We start from the raw sequence: 15,715 nt of genomic DNA, 5'->3' as shown, positions 1-15,715 counted from the left end.
CACAGGCTCAGACTGATGATCCAGCAGTTGTCAGCAATTGATTTCTGGTTTTGTTTATTATTTTCTTTTTCCAAAATATATGACAAGCATTACAATCAAAATCTCATCTCATCTCATCAACCCGTCGTAAATTCAGCTCTTACCTGCAACCTATACATCAACTTGTGTACGAGTATGATCCTCCACTAACGTTAGTTCTCAAACATTCCCCCATCTGTTATACTAGAAGATTCAGTCCCATTAACAAGAGGCTGATTTGGGAACCCGAAACTAGACTCACTCAGAATGCTGTAGTCAAAATCCTCATCATCGCTGTCTTGCTGTCTTTTCCCATCTTCATCAGCCTCCTTCTGCATTGTTCCTTTTGAATGGGCTTCTCTTTCTATTTTCTGCTTGATGGCATCATCATAAGACATTTCATACCAAACAGTGCCCTTGCCTACAATAGACTTGTTGTGGGCATCTGTCATCCGCTCTTGTTTACTCTTTTCAGAGTTCTTGGGTTCTCCCCAGTAGTCATATCGATACAAGGCATTTGAAGGATCATATTGATCCTTCCCAAAATAACTGGCATCTTTATACCTTCCTGGCTCTTCCGATGGCAAACCAAGAGCTTGACGGCTGTGAAAAATAAGTGCTTCAGTGGGAATAAGATACAGGAAGCATACTGCTATAGACATATGTTCAAAACTACCTGCTATACCTAGATAGTGGTACAAATGATGCAATGCAGAATGATTTGAAGCAGAAGGAGGGATCTAGCTTTATATATGAAAGCAATTCCAGTGTAATTGTAAGTGCTCCAAAGTGTCAACAAGAAAGTTCAGCCAAAAGCAAAGCCATGTATCAATGTAGTTCTTCAATCAAATACATAATGGAACAAGGTTTAATCAAAACAGTATCATGACAAGATCAAAACTTAGTGAAAGACTATTATATTAACCTGATCCTAAGAACCATGGATTAAAAGCTAACTCTATTTTAATGCATGGTTAAGATTCTATGACACAAATTTCTTGATGTCCCATCACTCAAAATTGCACTACTTTAAGCCAAGAAAATAAGCTAGTAATGAATAATGTATGGCATGTTTGTCACAATTAAAAGACGAGGTACCTATAAAAGAGTGATATGCATGGATGGCAAGAAAACTTCATTTATTCAGCATTTGCAACTTTATATGTTAATTTTTTCAAAAAGAGAAAGGTGAGTAAATGCCAAATCTAAAGGCAAATAGCATCACTGACCGCCCTTTATATTGTTAGAATTAGTTTCATTACCTAGAAAAATGTTTAGTATGTTGCGATCGAAAACAAGATTGCCCTTCAGTTCAGTATTAATAAAATTCAAAATTGGGAGGTCATGTTACAGTTTAATTTGATTTGAAGGTTGACATCCTGATATAGGAGCATAACAGCATAACAGAGGTCAGCTGTGGGGTTAACAACCTATAGGTAAAAAGAAGAGGAAGGAATAAGACCAATGGGAATACCAGCTGATGTCTCTGATCAAAGCTTCTCTTTCCTCAAATGATCGACGCCAATGTATAAAATCATATTCATCCATCTCAATATTTCGCCTAAACTTGCTGATTTTATATCCCTCTCCTCTTTCTTTTGCTTCACTTCTAAGTTTATTATGGAGCTGTATCAGATTCAAGGGAAAAAAATAAATCTCCATCAGAAGTTTGATTATATGGTAACTTAAAGACCACAACCACAGAAACTCTTTATCTTTTAAAAAAAAAAAAACAACAGAAAACTCCCAACGGCTTTGTAGATTTATAAAAGAATTCACACTTCACGGTTGGAAAGCAATATCATATTGACAGTATGAATATTTATGAAATTGTGTGACCTGTGTGTAAGGTATACATAAAATGAGCACAATCACTTTTGATTAGTGACCACCTGGACAATTCTCAGGCTTTGCATCTTATTCTAGTTCACAAGAAGCACATGCCTTGTTCATAGAATATTTTAAGAACAGAAGACTGTCCATCTTTCACATAAACTACCAAGCACTAAGGTGGTAAAAAGAAATTTCTGAAAGATTAGAGCAAAACTTAAAAAAAAAATCAAGAATAGAGGTTGCAAACAGCTAAGGAATAATTACCTCACGCTCAGCTAAGGCAGCTTCCAAATCAAGTTCTTTAACACTTGTTTTCTGTCGATATATAAAACCATTAGCAGGTAGATATAGGCAGATAAGTTGGTGAGTATAAAAGAAAAAAAGGGCTCACCAGAATCATTTTTGGTATTAGGCTTTTCTTGTAATATGCTTTGGTGTATTGAACATTGTTCTCTTCATCATAATCATCGTCATCAGTTAATTCTGATAACATTTTACCTTTATATTTCTCAGGATTTGCCTCCAAATCATCCAAAATCATTTGCTCAGCAACATGGATCTGCCACAACTGCATAAAAGACAAAAGTGGATCTAGTACAAAGAATGATAATATGTGGCTCACAGAAGTAGTCAGGTGGGTAATAATAGCATTCGACAGCCATTGTTAACACTGGTATGTACAAATATTGTCATAAGAAGATGCATCAGTTCTTGGAATGCCCACACCCACGGCATGCACTGATGCACACGTATGAACAAACTATTAAGAAGCATATTAGCCAGAGGTTTAGAACGATGCTATCAAAAAAGAGTTTCAGTCCTACCAAAAGATGAAAAAAGATGCATTCATATCTAAAACACTGATCAGCAACAAAGATATTGCTGCCAAATTACCTTATCAACATAAGGGTGATTTGACAACAATGGCTCCTCTTCTGGTTTTGTTCCTGGATATTTTTTAGGAACAGGAGGTCTTCCACAATCACGCTGCAAAGGGAACAATAAGAAATTAAAGCATAATGATGGTAGAAATTTGAAATTCAAAATAATTAATAGAACAATCTGTAAACAAAGTTGCACCCGAGCATTTAGCTCATTGGTTGGTGAAAGATCCCCATGCTTAAAGAGCAGAGTTTGAATCCCCCCTCCCCCAACTATTAAAAAAAAAAAACCTGTAAACAAAGTCACTAGGGGATAATAAATATCTCAGTTGCACTAATTTTTGAAGTCATACTTTAATTAAATAACCTGAACAACAAGCTGCAGGATGGTAGAATCAAAGTCCCCCACCGTCCAAACAAACAAATTAGATAAGACAAAACCATCAATAGAGGAGTAAACATCCACAAGTCTGATTCCTAGTGAACAATCTAGAGAAAACCAACAAATTTATGGTAACAAGGAATACAGTCCATAAAATGTGTGTTAGATAAAACCCAACACCCATTACCCTGAGAAAGACTCTAAAAAACCAAACAAATCAAGATAGAACATGTTAAAGTTGAAGCAAATCCGATTTGCACCATGTTGACACCATAAAAGATGGTCTCAACGACTTCAGTTCAGATATAGAAAACCTTGACACAGTAATGATAAAAAGGACAAAAACTAGACTAGCAGGTACATACCCGTAATTCATCTGGATTAGTATCCTCATCACGGTGAAATATTGGTGGAAACTCAAATCTGTTAAATCTGGAAGTAAGGATGCAAATGTCAGAAAACAATGAGAAAGCATACAAGAATTAATAAACTTAACAACAGCATGAACTCCTAGCGGCACTAAATACCAATCAGATCCCATGTTATACCACATAGAAAATAAAGAAGAAAGAAAGAACTACCATATTTACATACATCAGATGATCTATGTTAGGATGGACAAAACGCATTTCAATAGGAAACCGAAACCGGTAAGGATCTCGTTTGGCCTACAGAAAAGATGAAATAAAAGAAAAAGGTGAAACATACAATTAACAGATACATAATTAATTTCAATATGAAGTTTAGTAGCAGAAAAAGGAATTAATAGAAATAATTAACACAAAAAGGAAAAGCCAAAAAATACTCACCAGAATTTCAACAATAACATGCATACCAACTTTTATGTGATGGCGGATCCAAAACCAATCATTACCTTTGATTGGGACCCACCTGAAATATGAATTCAATATATAAATCTAGTAGGAGACCTTCATAGTTAAACAAATAAACTTATAATCATGTGTGAAATCATAAATAATCTATTGAAGCAGTTGATACTAAATCAGCTATTGTGAATCAAGCCTATACAATAGCCATTAATCCACTACTGCTGACAATTTGAAATCATTAGTTATCAAATTGTTAAATAAATAATGCCTCTCAGAATTTACATTATGTCTTTAAGTATGCCATTTGGAATTGCAAAATACCATATGACTACTTTGCAAAATTATGGGTGAGAATTACACAGTTTCTGCCAAGTCAATGTCCTAGTAACTGCACATTAAAAAATTGTGAACAAACCTACACATATTTGAAGTTTGGAAAAAAGCAAAAACAAATAGGGAATTTTAGCCTTTAGGAGAGATTCTCTTTTTGGGTACATGTGATCTTCAGCTACAAAAGCCTTTAGGAGACACTAGGGGGGAAAGTTATGCAAAACTGATTTAAGGAAAAAGAAAAAACAAAACTTAGAAGATGCTAAAGTTTATTGTTTAAACTAACAATGTCATTGGTACAACTAAATTAGATTGGGTGATGAAAATTACCCCTCATATACACCACCTATGTCCACAAATGCCCCTTGATATAGGTGTAAAGTAGTCACTTTGCCTTCACAGAGCTGCACAGACATAATCCATCATACACCTGTTCTTTCTAATGTGATCTTTGAAAACTTAAAAAGTATTTCAATAAGAAACAATGACCTGGAAAACTTACCTGTCCTGGATAATAAAATGGAAGCTCATACTGTGGAAAAGCAATAAATTGATCATCATCAATACCATTAAGTAATTTGGAACAAAATATAAGAAAAGAACAAAAGGAAAAACTAATACTTATAAACTAAGAGAACCTGGCAATTCAATTTACCATGTCCTCTTTGTAGTCCTTCCCTCTTTTTCTCCTACCAGGATGGTAATCTTGGTCATACTGCATCACCAAACAGCAGAATATAATGGCTTAACGAGGTGAACTTCTTCAATTATACATACATACATTGCTCATACATTACCAAATCTTTATCCCAATTTAAAACCCAGCACAGAAACTCATTAACATGTCAACCTTACTCAAAACTTAAAGAAAAATTTCAGCATCAACTAATCATTCTCCTTCGATCACACTTTTAAAATTTAGATACTAATTTGTTTAAATGCCTTCACAATAAAGTACTTTAAATATAACCTTCTTTGTAACCCCATTACAAAATAATTAACCAAAATGTCCAAATTTGCCCCCAAATCAACTTAGTATAAACACACACACTAAACCCACAAAAAAGAAAACATGCTAAACACACTCGAAATGAAAAAGGAAGACTATATATATAATAAAATGCAAACCTTATAAGACTCCTCTTCCAATCTATCCTTATTAGCATCAACCCACTCTTTATATTGCTTCAAAAAAACTTTATATCTCTCCAAACCCATATCCGCTTCACCAGTTATCACCTCCTTCTCCACCTTCTCCAAATCAACTCTCACCGCCTGTAACTTATGCGCTTCCCTCATAAACTCCAGTTCCACTCTATCCACTTCCCATCCCCTCGGCGGCCAATCTCGTGGCGGCACGTGTCTCAACGCCAATGGCCCTGCCCACAACGTTTCCAGAGGGTCTGGAATCTCCCCTTTTATCTCAAACTGCTTTCGATACCATTCATCCTCTGTAATCCCCATTTCTTTCATTTTTTGAAGCCTGTAAGAAGGTTTTAGCATTTTAAAAGCCTCGATGGCTTCAGGGGTTTGGAGAGGGACTTCTTCGCCTTCGTTAAGGGATTTTCTAGCGAAATCGGCTTCTGGGGTTAAGATTTCTTCCCATGGGGCCCAGCCTCGTTCGATCCAGTTGCGCCGACGGGCTTCGTCTTCGGTTTCTTTGTCTTTGGGGCCGAAGTTCTCGAGGAAGGTTTCATCGACGGGGAATTCGTCGGAGCTGAAGGATTTAGGGGTGGTTGAAGTTTTGGGGAAATGGGTTTTGAACAAGGAAGGGAAGTATGGTAAATGGTGGGGGTGAGATAAGGGTTTTGGGGCGGAAAGGTTTAAGGGTTTAGGGAAAGAGAAGAAACGAGGGGTTTCGAGGATTTGCATTTTGCTAGCGAAAGAGTGAGTGTGAGTGTGGAGGGAAATGGATAAAGTTTGTTTAAATCTTACAAAAAGGAAAAAAAAAATTATTTAGTTATAAGGGTTTATCTAACAAAAGTATATAATAAATTTTTAAATTTTTTTTAAATATTATGTCATATATCTGCAATTTTAATACATAATCAATATTAGAACACAATCGAAATTAAAAAAAAAAAATAAGGAAGATGTTACACGTTGTTTATGTGTCATATTCGCAACTTTACCTAAGCATAAGCTAGTAACTTAGTTTATGTACTTTTACTACATTAACCAAGGTCTCTAATCTTTAAACAAAATCAAAATGGGAAAAGGAAAAAAGGGTCAATGTTAAACAGCACATCAGCATGCAGCTTGTCGATTGATGCACTCCCTGATCTTTCTCTTTGAAGACAGTTTAATCAAGAGTAAAACTTGAAGTTCTTGGATTGAAGAATGAGCTGCCTCAATGCACCTATTGGAGCCAATATCATCAAAAGTACACCAACGATGATGCACGCCTGCCAAATCCAAGGAAACATATATTATCTGATTGGATACTTTAGACAATCAAAATTATAATTAAGTTTCCACAAAATCACAAAGAGCATACCCAGTTTGTGATCCATGACAAGCTGAATCTTTTCGGTTTGTAAATGGCAAGCCATATGATGCAAGGAAGCTGCAAAGTTGATTAACAAATTAGATGGTTTCGGCAGTTGCAATATAGAGGTTAAAGGTGTTGTAGGGGGAAAAGTTTTGATGTTACTACTGATGCCTTACATAGTACGATGTGGGAGCGAAAGCAAAGCCCCCAAAGAAACTTAGCAGTCCACCAAAGAAAGGGAATGTCATTCCAAGGAACATGGTAAGGGCTGCGAAGTCAGAAGACAGATTGTAATCGTCATTGTCAGATTATCTTTCTCCCCATTATTGCATTTGAAGTTTATGGATATCTTACGGTATCTGATATGAGATTTATATTTATTACCACTTCAGTGTTACTTACCAACGTAGGAAGTGCGTGTAATGATGCGAAGCATTAGACTTGGGGTGAAATGCATCCTCTTGACAAGAAATGATTCTGCCATGTCAAAAACTGGCATTGCGAAGACCTGCAATGAACAAAGAGAGAAAAATGAAGAGAACATCTTGCAGATGAAATTCACATTGGAAAGAAAGAGAGGGGCGAATCTTTTACTTGGTAACTTCCAATGACGTGAATAACAACGAACAAGTTAGCAGATGCAATAAGCCAAGCGGGTTTCTCTAACGAAATGAGAATGTTGTCCTCGACACTGTTCCCAAACACCCAGTAGCCAATGAAGGAAACTGGAAAATAACACAAGGCAACCACGATGTAGGCCACAATCACCCCTTTCCACATGGGTTTCTTGGATGGCTTCTCCGGACTGGATGGGATTGTTGCCTGAATCTCCAAGACCACATTGTGCCCAGCGAAGGCGAAGGCTACATCTCCCAAAGCACTGAAGAAGCCGAACACTTGCCCTGTACTGGTTGAGGCCCTGTCAGTGTACACCACACTTGGCTGAACCCCTTTGTGAATGGAGGCTGCCCAAGCAATTGTAGAATAGCTGGTAGATCAACAAAAAAATACTAGCTAATTGATTAACGGGAGCTTATAGGCTATTTTCACCAAAGTTGAAAGACGATATGTAGTGTACCTAAAGGACATGATAGCAGCAGCAAAAGAGACAGCGGTGATGGAGTTGAAACTGGGGAGATGAGAGAGCACAAAGTGAACTGATGCAAAGATCATGATGAAGTAAGTTGTTCTGATGTCTGTGCAGTTAGGGCAAATGGTGTCGTGGAACTTCTTCAATGATTTTCCACCTGTGACCATATACACAATGTTGACACCAACTTCCACCATCAATTGCTGAGGCACCACTACCCACAGCCCCAGCTTTTCACCGAAGGCATGCTGCCCCAACTCGTGGTACCTGTCGAATCTCTTCCCAGGAACCATCTCATGCATCTCCACCATTTGCCATAAAGTATATAGAGTGATCACCCATGACAATATCATGACAACAGTACCGGCACCCCTGATGAAAATTTTCGAGTCATTTTATTTTTGCACGAAAACATTTAAACATATGCTATTGGATCTCAAAAGTCATCACGAAGAGAAATTGAGAAATTTTCTCATGCAATAATCAAACCATGAAATCTGTACAAAGCAAAAATGACAAAGGCATAAACATATAAATGGGTTTAATCCTACATGCTAAACCCTTCAATTTTTTGTTTTCTCTGTTTGAATCTTTGTTCACATAGAAAGAGAATATCAGAACGTACCATCCAAGTTCAGACATAGCATATGGGAGACCCAGAACACCGGCTCCAACCATGGCAGTGACATTGTGGAAGGCAGAGTACCACCACTTAGCATTGCGAGACTTGGTAATGGGAAGCCAATCGTTGAGAGGTTCCGCCTTGGATGACGAGTCTTGCGTCTCTGGTTGAGTCTCCATCCCTCCTTGTGCACCAACGAGACAATTCGAGTAACAGTTAGATGGTAATAAAGATTCTCATATTACAAACTCAGAAGATAACCTTTCATTGCGGGATTCTAGAAATACAAAGTGCATGAATCCCAAAGACTAGAGTTTGTTTCCATCTATACTATAACGATTTTCACTTGTAGGATTTTATAGTCATTTTATATCTTTTAACAGGAGCTTTTTGATATTCTACTATTTATTAAACGCAAAACACGTGTTTGTCAATATTTTTGGTATTTTGATTTTGTTTATTATGCTTTTAACAACATATTACTGTTTTATGTATTTCATAGTCATTCCATACTCATGATTTGGATTTTTTTCAATTTAAACCATCATGATTCTCACGTATTATAGTCATTTTATATCTTTTTAAAAGAGGCTTTTTAGTATTTTATTATATATTAAATTAAAGACATGTATTTATCTGCTTTTTGGTATTTTTATATTTTTTGTTATGCTTTTGAATAAAATATTACTGTTTTTTCTGTCTTAGTCATTCTTTATACATGATTTAAATTTTTTTTCAATTTTAATAAAAAGGTCTAATTGATTTTCTTTTTCTATTTTTCTTTTCACTCAATTTCTTAGGCTTCTCTTTAAAAGCAACCAACCATTCCCCTATCAAAACCTCATGTTTTCATTTCTCTCCGTCCCTTTCCTTCCTTCATTTCTTTCCCATAACCACAAAATAAAAAAAATAAAAATAAAAATAAAAAATATATTACTCTAAACAATTATTGAAAAAGTAAAAAAAATTCTTTTTGTCATGTTCAATGTTGTAAAGCTCATACAAATTGAGTAAATAGAACTGAATTTCTTACTTTGAAAATTGATTATTTTTATTAATTAAATTCTTAAGTGATTATTAACATTGTAAACATCACACATAGAATATAAATACTAAGATAGCTTAAAGAAATCGAAACAGTTTAAATTTAATTTATAATTAATTAATCCATTACATAATGCAGGTACTTTTTTAATTTCTAACTAAAATTGTTGCAAATTTATTTTTAAAAATAATTTGTTGCAAAATAATTGCAATGTGTACTAATTACGTGGCCCAACTGTTGTGCAGGAGAAAAGTTGATGATTGAGAGTTTGTCAAAGGATGATCAAGGTTTCGGTTGGCTTCTTTAAGAGTATAAACTGATAACAACAATAATAATTACTAAATCTTGGCTTTAAGTCTCCTAGCTTAGTGGTTTTGGAGGTTTAAGTGGGTGATTATTAATTAGACATACTTATCATATGAGAAGAAGATTAATCTATAAGAATTTTCTGGGAATGGCAAAAGACAAAGACAGAGGATTTTTAAGGTTGTTTTCTTACAAAAGTTATTTTTTCTTTTTTTTGTGTTTATGCGAAGAGATAGGTGATAGTGATTAAAGCAAGGGTAAAACGAGAATGAAGACTATATCACACGCAAGGTAAGAGCGTGTATTAAATGAACCAGTAGATTAAAAGCATTTGTCAAATCGACTACCAACAACACTTGTTGCCGTGTGGAAGAAAATAGAGACTCACGGAATTGCAATTGAAATAGCATTTAGCTACCAGATCCGACTTCTGTATATTTATTGTTGTTTCATTTACTTGCTTCTATTCCAAACCAAGAAGGATGGATTGTTCACAAATACTGAAAAGGAAATCTCAAGAATTTTAAACAAAACTACCACTAATCATCAATAAAAAAAGCCTAAAGACTATAATCAATGAGCAAACAAAACTTAATTTTCTAAGTTAGCATTGCCATATATTGGTAGAGAATTAGCATTCAAGCAATGCCAATAGCCCATTAAAAGCAAGTACCTATCTCTAAATTAAGATTTTCAGGAATCTCTTCTTTCCTTATTTTCTAATAAGAACTATCAATGAAGCAAATTTTTTATCTTGAGAGTTGAGACTTTTCAGACTTCAGACTATTAGAAAATTAATAAGAGAAAAAAAGGGAAAAAGTAAGCTTCAAGCGTGTTGTAACACACTTTTTTAAAGAGTTATTGCCTACTATAGAGATTTACAGATAAAGACTCTCCAAGATACAACAAGCTTTTTTTGTAGAATGCTTTGAATGAATTTTGGCTTGGATGTATGTTACAGTGAAAAGTTGTGTCTATTATCTTTCAACATATGTGTCCTTTTTACTTTCAACAGATGTGTATATCTTGTTATTTATAGATATGACTATTGCATTTCAACAGACATATTTACAACTTTCAATAGTTGTGTTTGTTGTAAATGCTTATCTTTTTCTTTAAGAGTTTTATTTATCCTTAAACTGTTACATTTGACTAATTATCTTCCAATAAATATTACAAACTATCCAATAATCCCTTACTAGTTTATAATATTAATAATACTATGCATAATAGAAAGTATCTTGAAGATTTGAATTTTCTATTAGTATAGAAATTTTAAAGTTAAGACGAAATTATTGGTATCATAAAGATTGAACCTCAACTTTTTATGTCATAATCGAAAATATCACATACATAGTATTATTTAATCATTTTAAGATTCTGCCAATTACTTTAGCATTTATATGGTCTTGTGTTAATCCTAGTTTCATAAATATTTACAAGAATAAATGCTTTTAATTCTCGTTTGAAGTGGCACTACTCCAATATTCATATAGGTGAAATTTGTAATTATGCCCATGTTACTATAGGCATTTAACATTTCCATTAAGAGTCTTTTGCTCATCCTCTCCTTGTAACAGTCGCACTGAATATTCTAGAATAAGGCTATCTGAATTTTTTAAAATGAAATTATTTAATATAAAAATTCAATGCATAATGACCGTATATAGTAACTTGTTATTACCTGTTGAATTTTTACTATTAGTTTTGCTAAGTCAAAGTTGGGTTTCCATTACTAATGCTTTTGACTCAAAGGGTTTTAGCCCCATTCCCCTAGAAGTTGATTTTATAGCCTATCTTAGCAAAATTTTGATAATTGGATCAGCTAAATTCTTACAAGATTTAACATAAACTATTGTTATGATGCTATTTGAGATTAATTTTCTTATATAGACATGTCGCAGACTTATTGTAGTCTCACTGTCATAATATATGAAAATGGTTGGCATCGGTTGTGGTCACAACTTTATATCTAATAACAAATTTTTCAACCATTCGGCTTTTTTTCCAATAGCTGCTAATGCTAAAAATTCTGGTTCCATTGTGGAATGCATAATACAATTCTACTTCTTAGATGTTGAATTAATTGCACCACCTCTTAAACTAAAAATCCATCATGATATGGATTTATTGTCATCAATACTAGTTATCCAACTAGCATCAAAAAAGCCTTCTAAAGTACTAAGAAAACCACTATAACAAATTTCTAAATTTTTTGTTTTCTTTAAATATCCAAGTACTCTAGTAATAGCCTTCTAATGATTGTTACTAGGTTTACTTGCAAACCTTGAAAGTTTGCAAATAGCAAAAGCTATATCTGGTTTGTACAATGCGTAATATACATAATGCTGCCTATAACACTTGTATATTCTAATTGTGCCATAACTCTTTCACAATTTTTAGTCAATTTTATACTCGAATCAAAAGGAGTATTAAACTCTTTTATTTCCAAATGACTATATTTGTGAAGAATTTTCTTTATGTAATGTGATAGATTTAATGAAATCACATTTTGATCTCTTTTGACTTTAATTCCCAAGATTGTGTCAACTTCATTAAAATCTTTCATTTTGAAAATTGAAGTCAAATATTTCTTAGTTTCAACAATTCCAAGCATATTTGTACTAAAGATCAACAAATCATCTACATTAAAACATATGATTACACCATAGTCTTTAGTAAATTTAGAGTAAATGCATTTATCTGCATTATTATGTACAAATCTATTTGAAGGTATAGTACTATCAAACTTTTCATGCCATTGCTTTGAAGTTTGTTTTAGTCCATAAAGAGATTTGATTTGTTTACAAACTTTCTTTTCATTTCTAGGAAGTAAAAAGCCTTCAGGCTGCTCCATATATATTTCTTCATTAAAATCCATTTAAAAAAGCAGTTTTAACATTCATTTGATGTACATATAATTTATGAATAGACATCAAAGTCAAAAGTGTTTTTATGAATGTTATTCTTACTACCGGGGCATAAATATTAAAATAATTAATATCTTCTTTTCACGTGAAACCTTTGGCAACTAGTTTAGCCTTAAAGGTTTGCACTGAACCATTTGTATTATATTCCCTTCTAAATACCCATTTACAATCTATAGGTTTTGATTTAGGAGGAAGAACAATTAAAACCCATGTTTTGTTTGATAAGATTGAATCTATTTCATCATTTATTACTTCTTTCCAAAAAGTTACATCCCTTTAAGACATAGCTTCTTTAAATATTTTTTGATCATCTTCAATGTTTAACAAAATAAGTATCTTTTTACACATTTTGGTTCTTCTTCCTTCCACAAAGAATGCTTATGCTTGCGAGTCAACAAAATTTGAATCTAAATGCTTTCTTTTTATGGCTCTTTGACTTTTTCTCGGCTCAATTTGAATATCATCATTTTTTCTTTTACTAGATGCATTATGAAAAGTCATATCACTTTGGTCACAACTTAAAATTAAGACATTTTATTTACAATCTTTATTATTAGAGTTATACATAGATTTATTGAAAATAAATTCAATGTATCTATATTCTACAATAACATTTGATTGTAAATCTAAAATTTCATATGCTTTAAAATGTTAAGCATAACCAACAAAGATGCCTTTCATTGCTCTGGGTCCAAGTTTTCTTATTTATGGTTCAAGAACTTTATAAAAGGCCAAGCACCCCCACACTTTAAGATATTTCAAGTTTGGTTTTCTTATATTTTAAGTTTGGTTTTCTTCCATTTCAAAGTTTATAAGGTGAAACCTTAATACTCTTGTAAGGAACTCTGTTCAGTATATGACATGTTGTTAATAAGGCTTCACCCTATAAGTCGTGCGATAGATGTGCATTCAATAACATAACATTTGTTATATCAACCAAAGTTTTATTTTTCCTTTCAGCCAATCCATTTTGTTGTGATGAATAAGTAGCTCTTTTGTTATGTATCAAACTATTTTCTTCACAAAAATTATTAAATTATATAGGAAAATATTCTCCTCCTTTATCACTTCTTAGAGTTTTGATTTTTCTACCTTTTTGGTTTTTTACAACAGATTTATATTCTTTAAATTTTTGAAAAGCTTCATTTTTTGTTTTAATTAAATAGACATAAGTGAATCTAGAATAATCATCCATGAAAGTTATAAAATATCTCTTTCCTCCTCTAGTTAATTTTTCATTTAATTCATATATATCAAAATGCATAATATTTAATAGTTGTGAGTTTCTTTTTACAGTACGAAAAGGTTTTTTAGTTATTTTTGCTTGTATACATATTTCACATTTCTTTAAGTGCTCATGTTTGCATGCAATATAACCATTTTTAGATACAAATCTCATGAAACCAAAATTTAAATGTCTTAGTCTAGCATGCCATAATAAAGAATTAGACTCAACAATATAAGCAGAAATCATATTTATTTGATCAATACTAAAGTATCCTCTTCCTACAAATAGGCCACCTTTGGATACTATTACATTATCAGATTCTATTACGATTTTAAAACCTTTCTTTACAAGTAAACTATCAAAAATTAAATTCTTTCGAATTTTAGGAACATGAAATACATTGAATAACGTCAGTTTTTATCTAAAAGTGAAATTCAATTCAACAGTCCCTTTTCCTTCAACTCTAGTTGTAACATGATTTCCCATCAAAACATTTTCTAGTTTATTAACTTTTATGTGTGTCTTGAACAAGTTTCTGTCATTGCATACATGAATTGTAGCACCAAGATCTAGCCACCAATCTTTACTTTTCAATTATGTTACCATTCCAATATTCATTGTAGACACCATGGCAACCAATTCATTGACAGTCTCTTCTATTATGTTTGCTTTTTTAGGATTTTCAGAACCAAAATTCTTTCCTGCCTTATTGGATTTGCACTGACTAATCATATGGCTTTTCTTTTTCACAATGGAAACATTTTATATTTTTTTATCTTTTTTTAAAGGTCTTTCTTGATACTTTCAGTACAAATGACTTGAATTTCGTAAAATTTTTTTCAAAAATTTTTGGAATTTTGACTCACAAGATTCACCTTCAAATCAGAGGGCTAAAATAATGTATCTTGAGCACGTGTTTCACATTCTATTTGCATCTGAGTCATGAATTGTTCTATTGATAGAAACTCCATAGAATGTAGAACCTTTATTCTATAATTATTCTGAGATTAAGGTAGTTTAGAAAGAATTGCATTTATTTGTAGCGCATCAGGGACCTTAACCTTTTTTAGTTTTGAAACTAAAACTTGTAAATCATTTACTTGATTCATGATGAGCAGATTGTCACTTATCTTGAACTCAAAATATTTTAAAAATAAAAATTTTCAATACTTTTTTTTCGTTTTTATAAGTAATCTCTAAGGCTGTCCAAATTTCTTTTGGAGTTTTTAAATTGGAGTAAAGATTATATACACGTTCTGTCAAAGTATTTAGGATGTGTCCATGACATATCAATTTATCTTCTTCACATTTTTTTCTCTCCACTTTTTGTGTATCAGAGTCTTCAACAGTCGATTTTGGAAGTGCAATAAGAGTTGGATCTAGAACATAATAAACCTTCAAGGCTGTAAGCAAGAACACCATCTTATCTATCCGACGGGTGAAATTGCTTTCATTAAATAGGTCAAGTTTGATGAATTCTTGATTCATGAGTTGAAATATTGAATTTGAATAAGACTCCATTGAAAACAATTCTTTAAAATTGTTAGAAAATTAGTAGAAGAAGAAAAAAAAGAAGAAAACAACTCTTTAAAATGGTTAGAAAGAAGAAAGTAGGCTTGAGGTGTACTGTAACACATTAAGAGTTATATTTATTCTTAAATAGTAACACTTGAATAACTATCTTCCAATAAATATTACAAACTATCCAACACACAGAGAGAGAGAGAAA

General features: G+C 32.9%; 2 protein-coding genes across 2 annotated transcripts; both read right to left on the bottom strand.

The window, feature by feature from the left end:
- Positions 1-89: 89 nt before the first annotated feature.
- On the bottom strand, positions 90-6,188 carry PDE312 (Nucleic acid-binding, OB-fold-like protein). The gene is made up of 12 exons (XM_021431609.1): positions 5,403-6,188; positions 4,930-4,989; positions 4,777-4,806; positions 4,605-4,678; positions 3,924-4,005; positions 3,709-3,782; positions 3,480-3,546; positions 2,746-2,838; positions 2,243-2,419; positions 2,116-2,166; positions 1,493-1,644; positions 90-621 (listed from the first exon to the last, which is right to left on the bottom strand). Exons 1-12 carry the CDS (start codon positions 6,144-6,146, stop codon positions 192-194), a joined length of 2,034 nt encoding a protein of 677 aa, XP_021287284.1. The 5' UTR covers positions 6,147-6,188; the 3' UTR covers positions 90-191.
- A 112-nt stretch (positions 6,189-6,300) lies between these two features.
- LOC110418481 (lysine histidine transporter 1-like) lies at positions 6,301-8,733 on the bottom strand. Its single transcript, XM_021431222.2, has 7 exons — positions 8,481-8,733; positions 7,844-8,227; positions 7,360-7,753; positions 7,168-7,273; positions 6,942-7,033; positions 6,772-6,840; positions 6,301-6,679 (listed from the first exon to the last, which is right to left on the bottom strand). The coding sequence occupies exons 1-7, from the start codon at positions 8,654-8,656 to the stop codon at positions 6,581-6,583; spliced, it is 1,320 nt and encodes a 439-aa protein (XP_021286897.1). The 5' UTR covers positions 8,657-8,733; the 3' UTR covers positions 6,301-6,580.
- Between the last annotated feature and the right edge of the window lie 6,982 nt (positions 8,734-15,715).

This window comes from Theobroma umbraticum, unplaced genomic scaffold, assembly GCF_002168275.2.
Source record: "Theobroma umbraticum cultivar Fairchild unplaced genomic scaffold, ASM216827v3 scaffold_50.0, whole genome shotgun sequence".
Lineage (NCBI taxonomy): Eukaryota > Viridiplantae > Streptophyta > Magnoliopsida > Malvales > Malvaceae > Theobroma > Theobroma umbraticum.
Note: the sequence above shows the minus strand (reverse complement) of the source record. Positions and strands in the feature narration are given on the sequence as shown.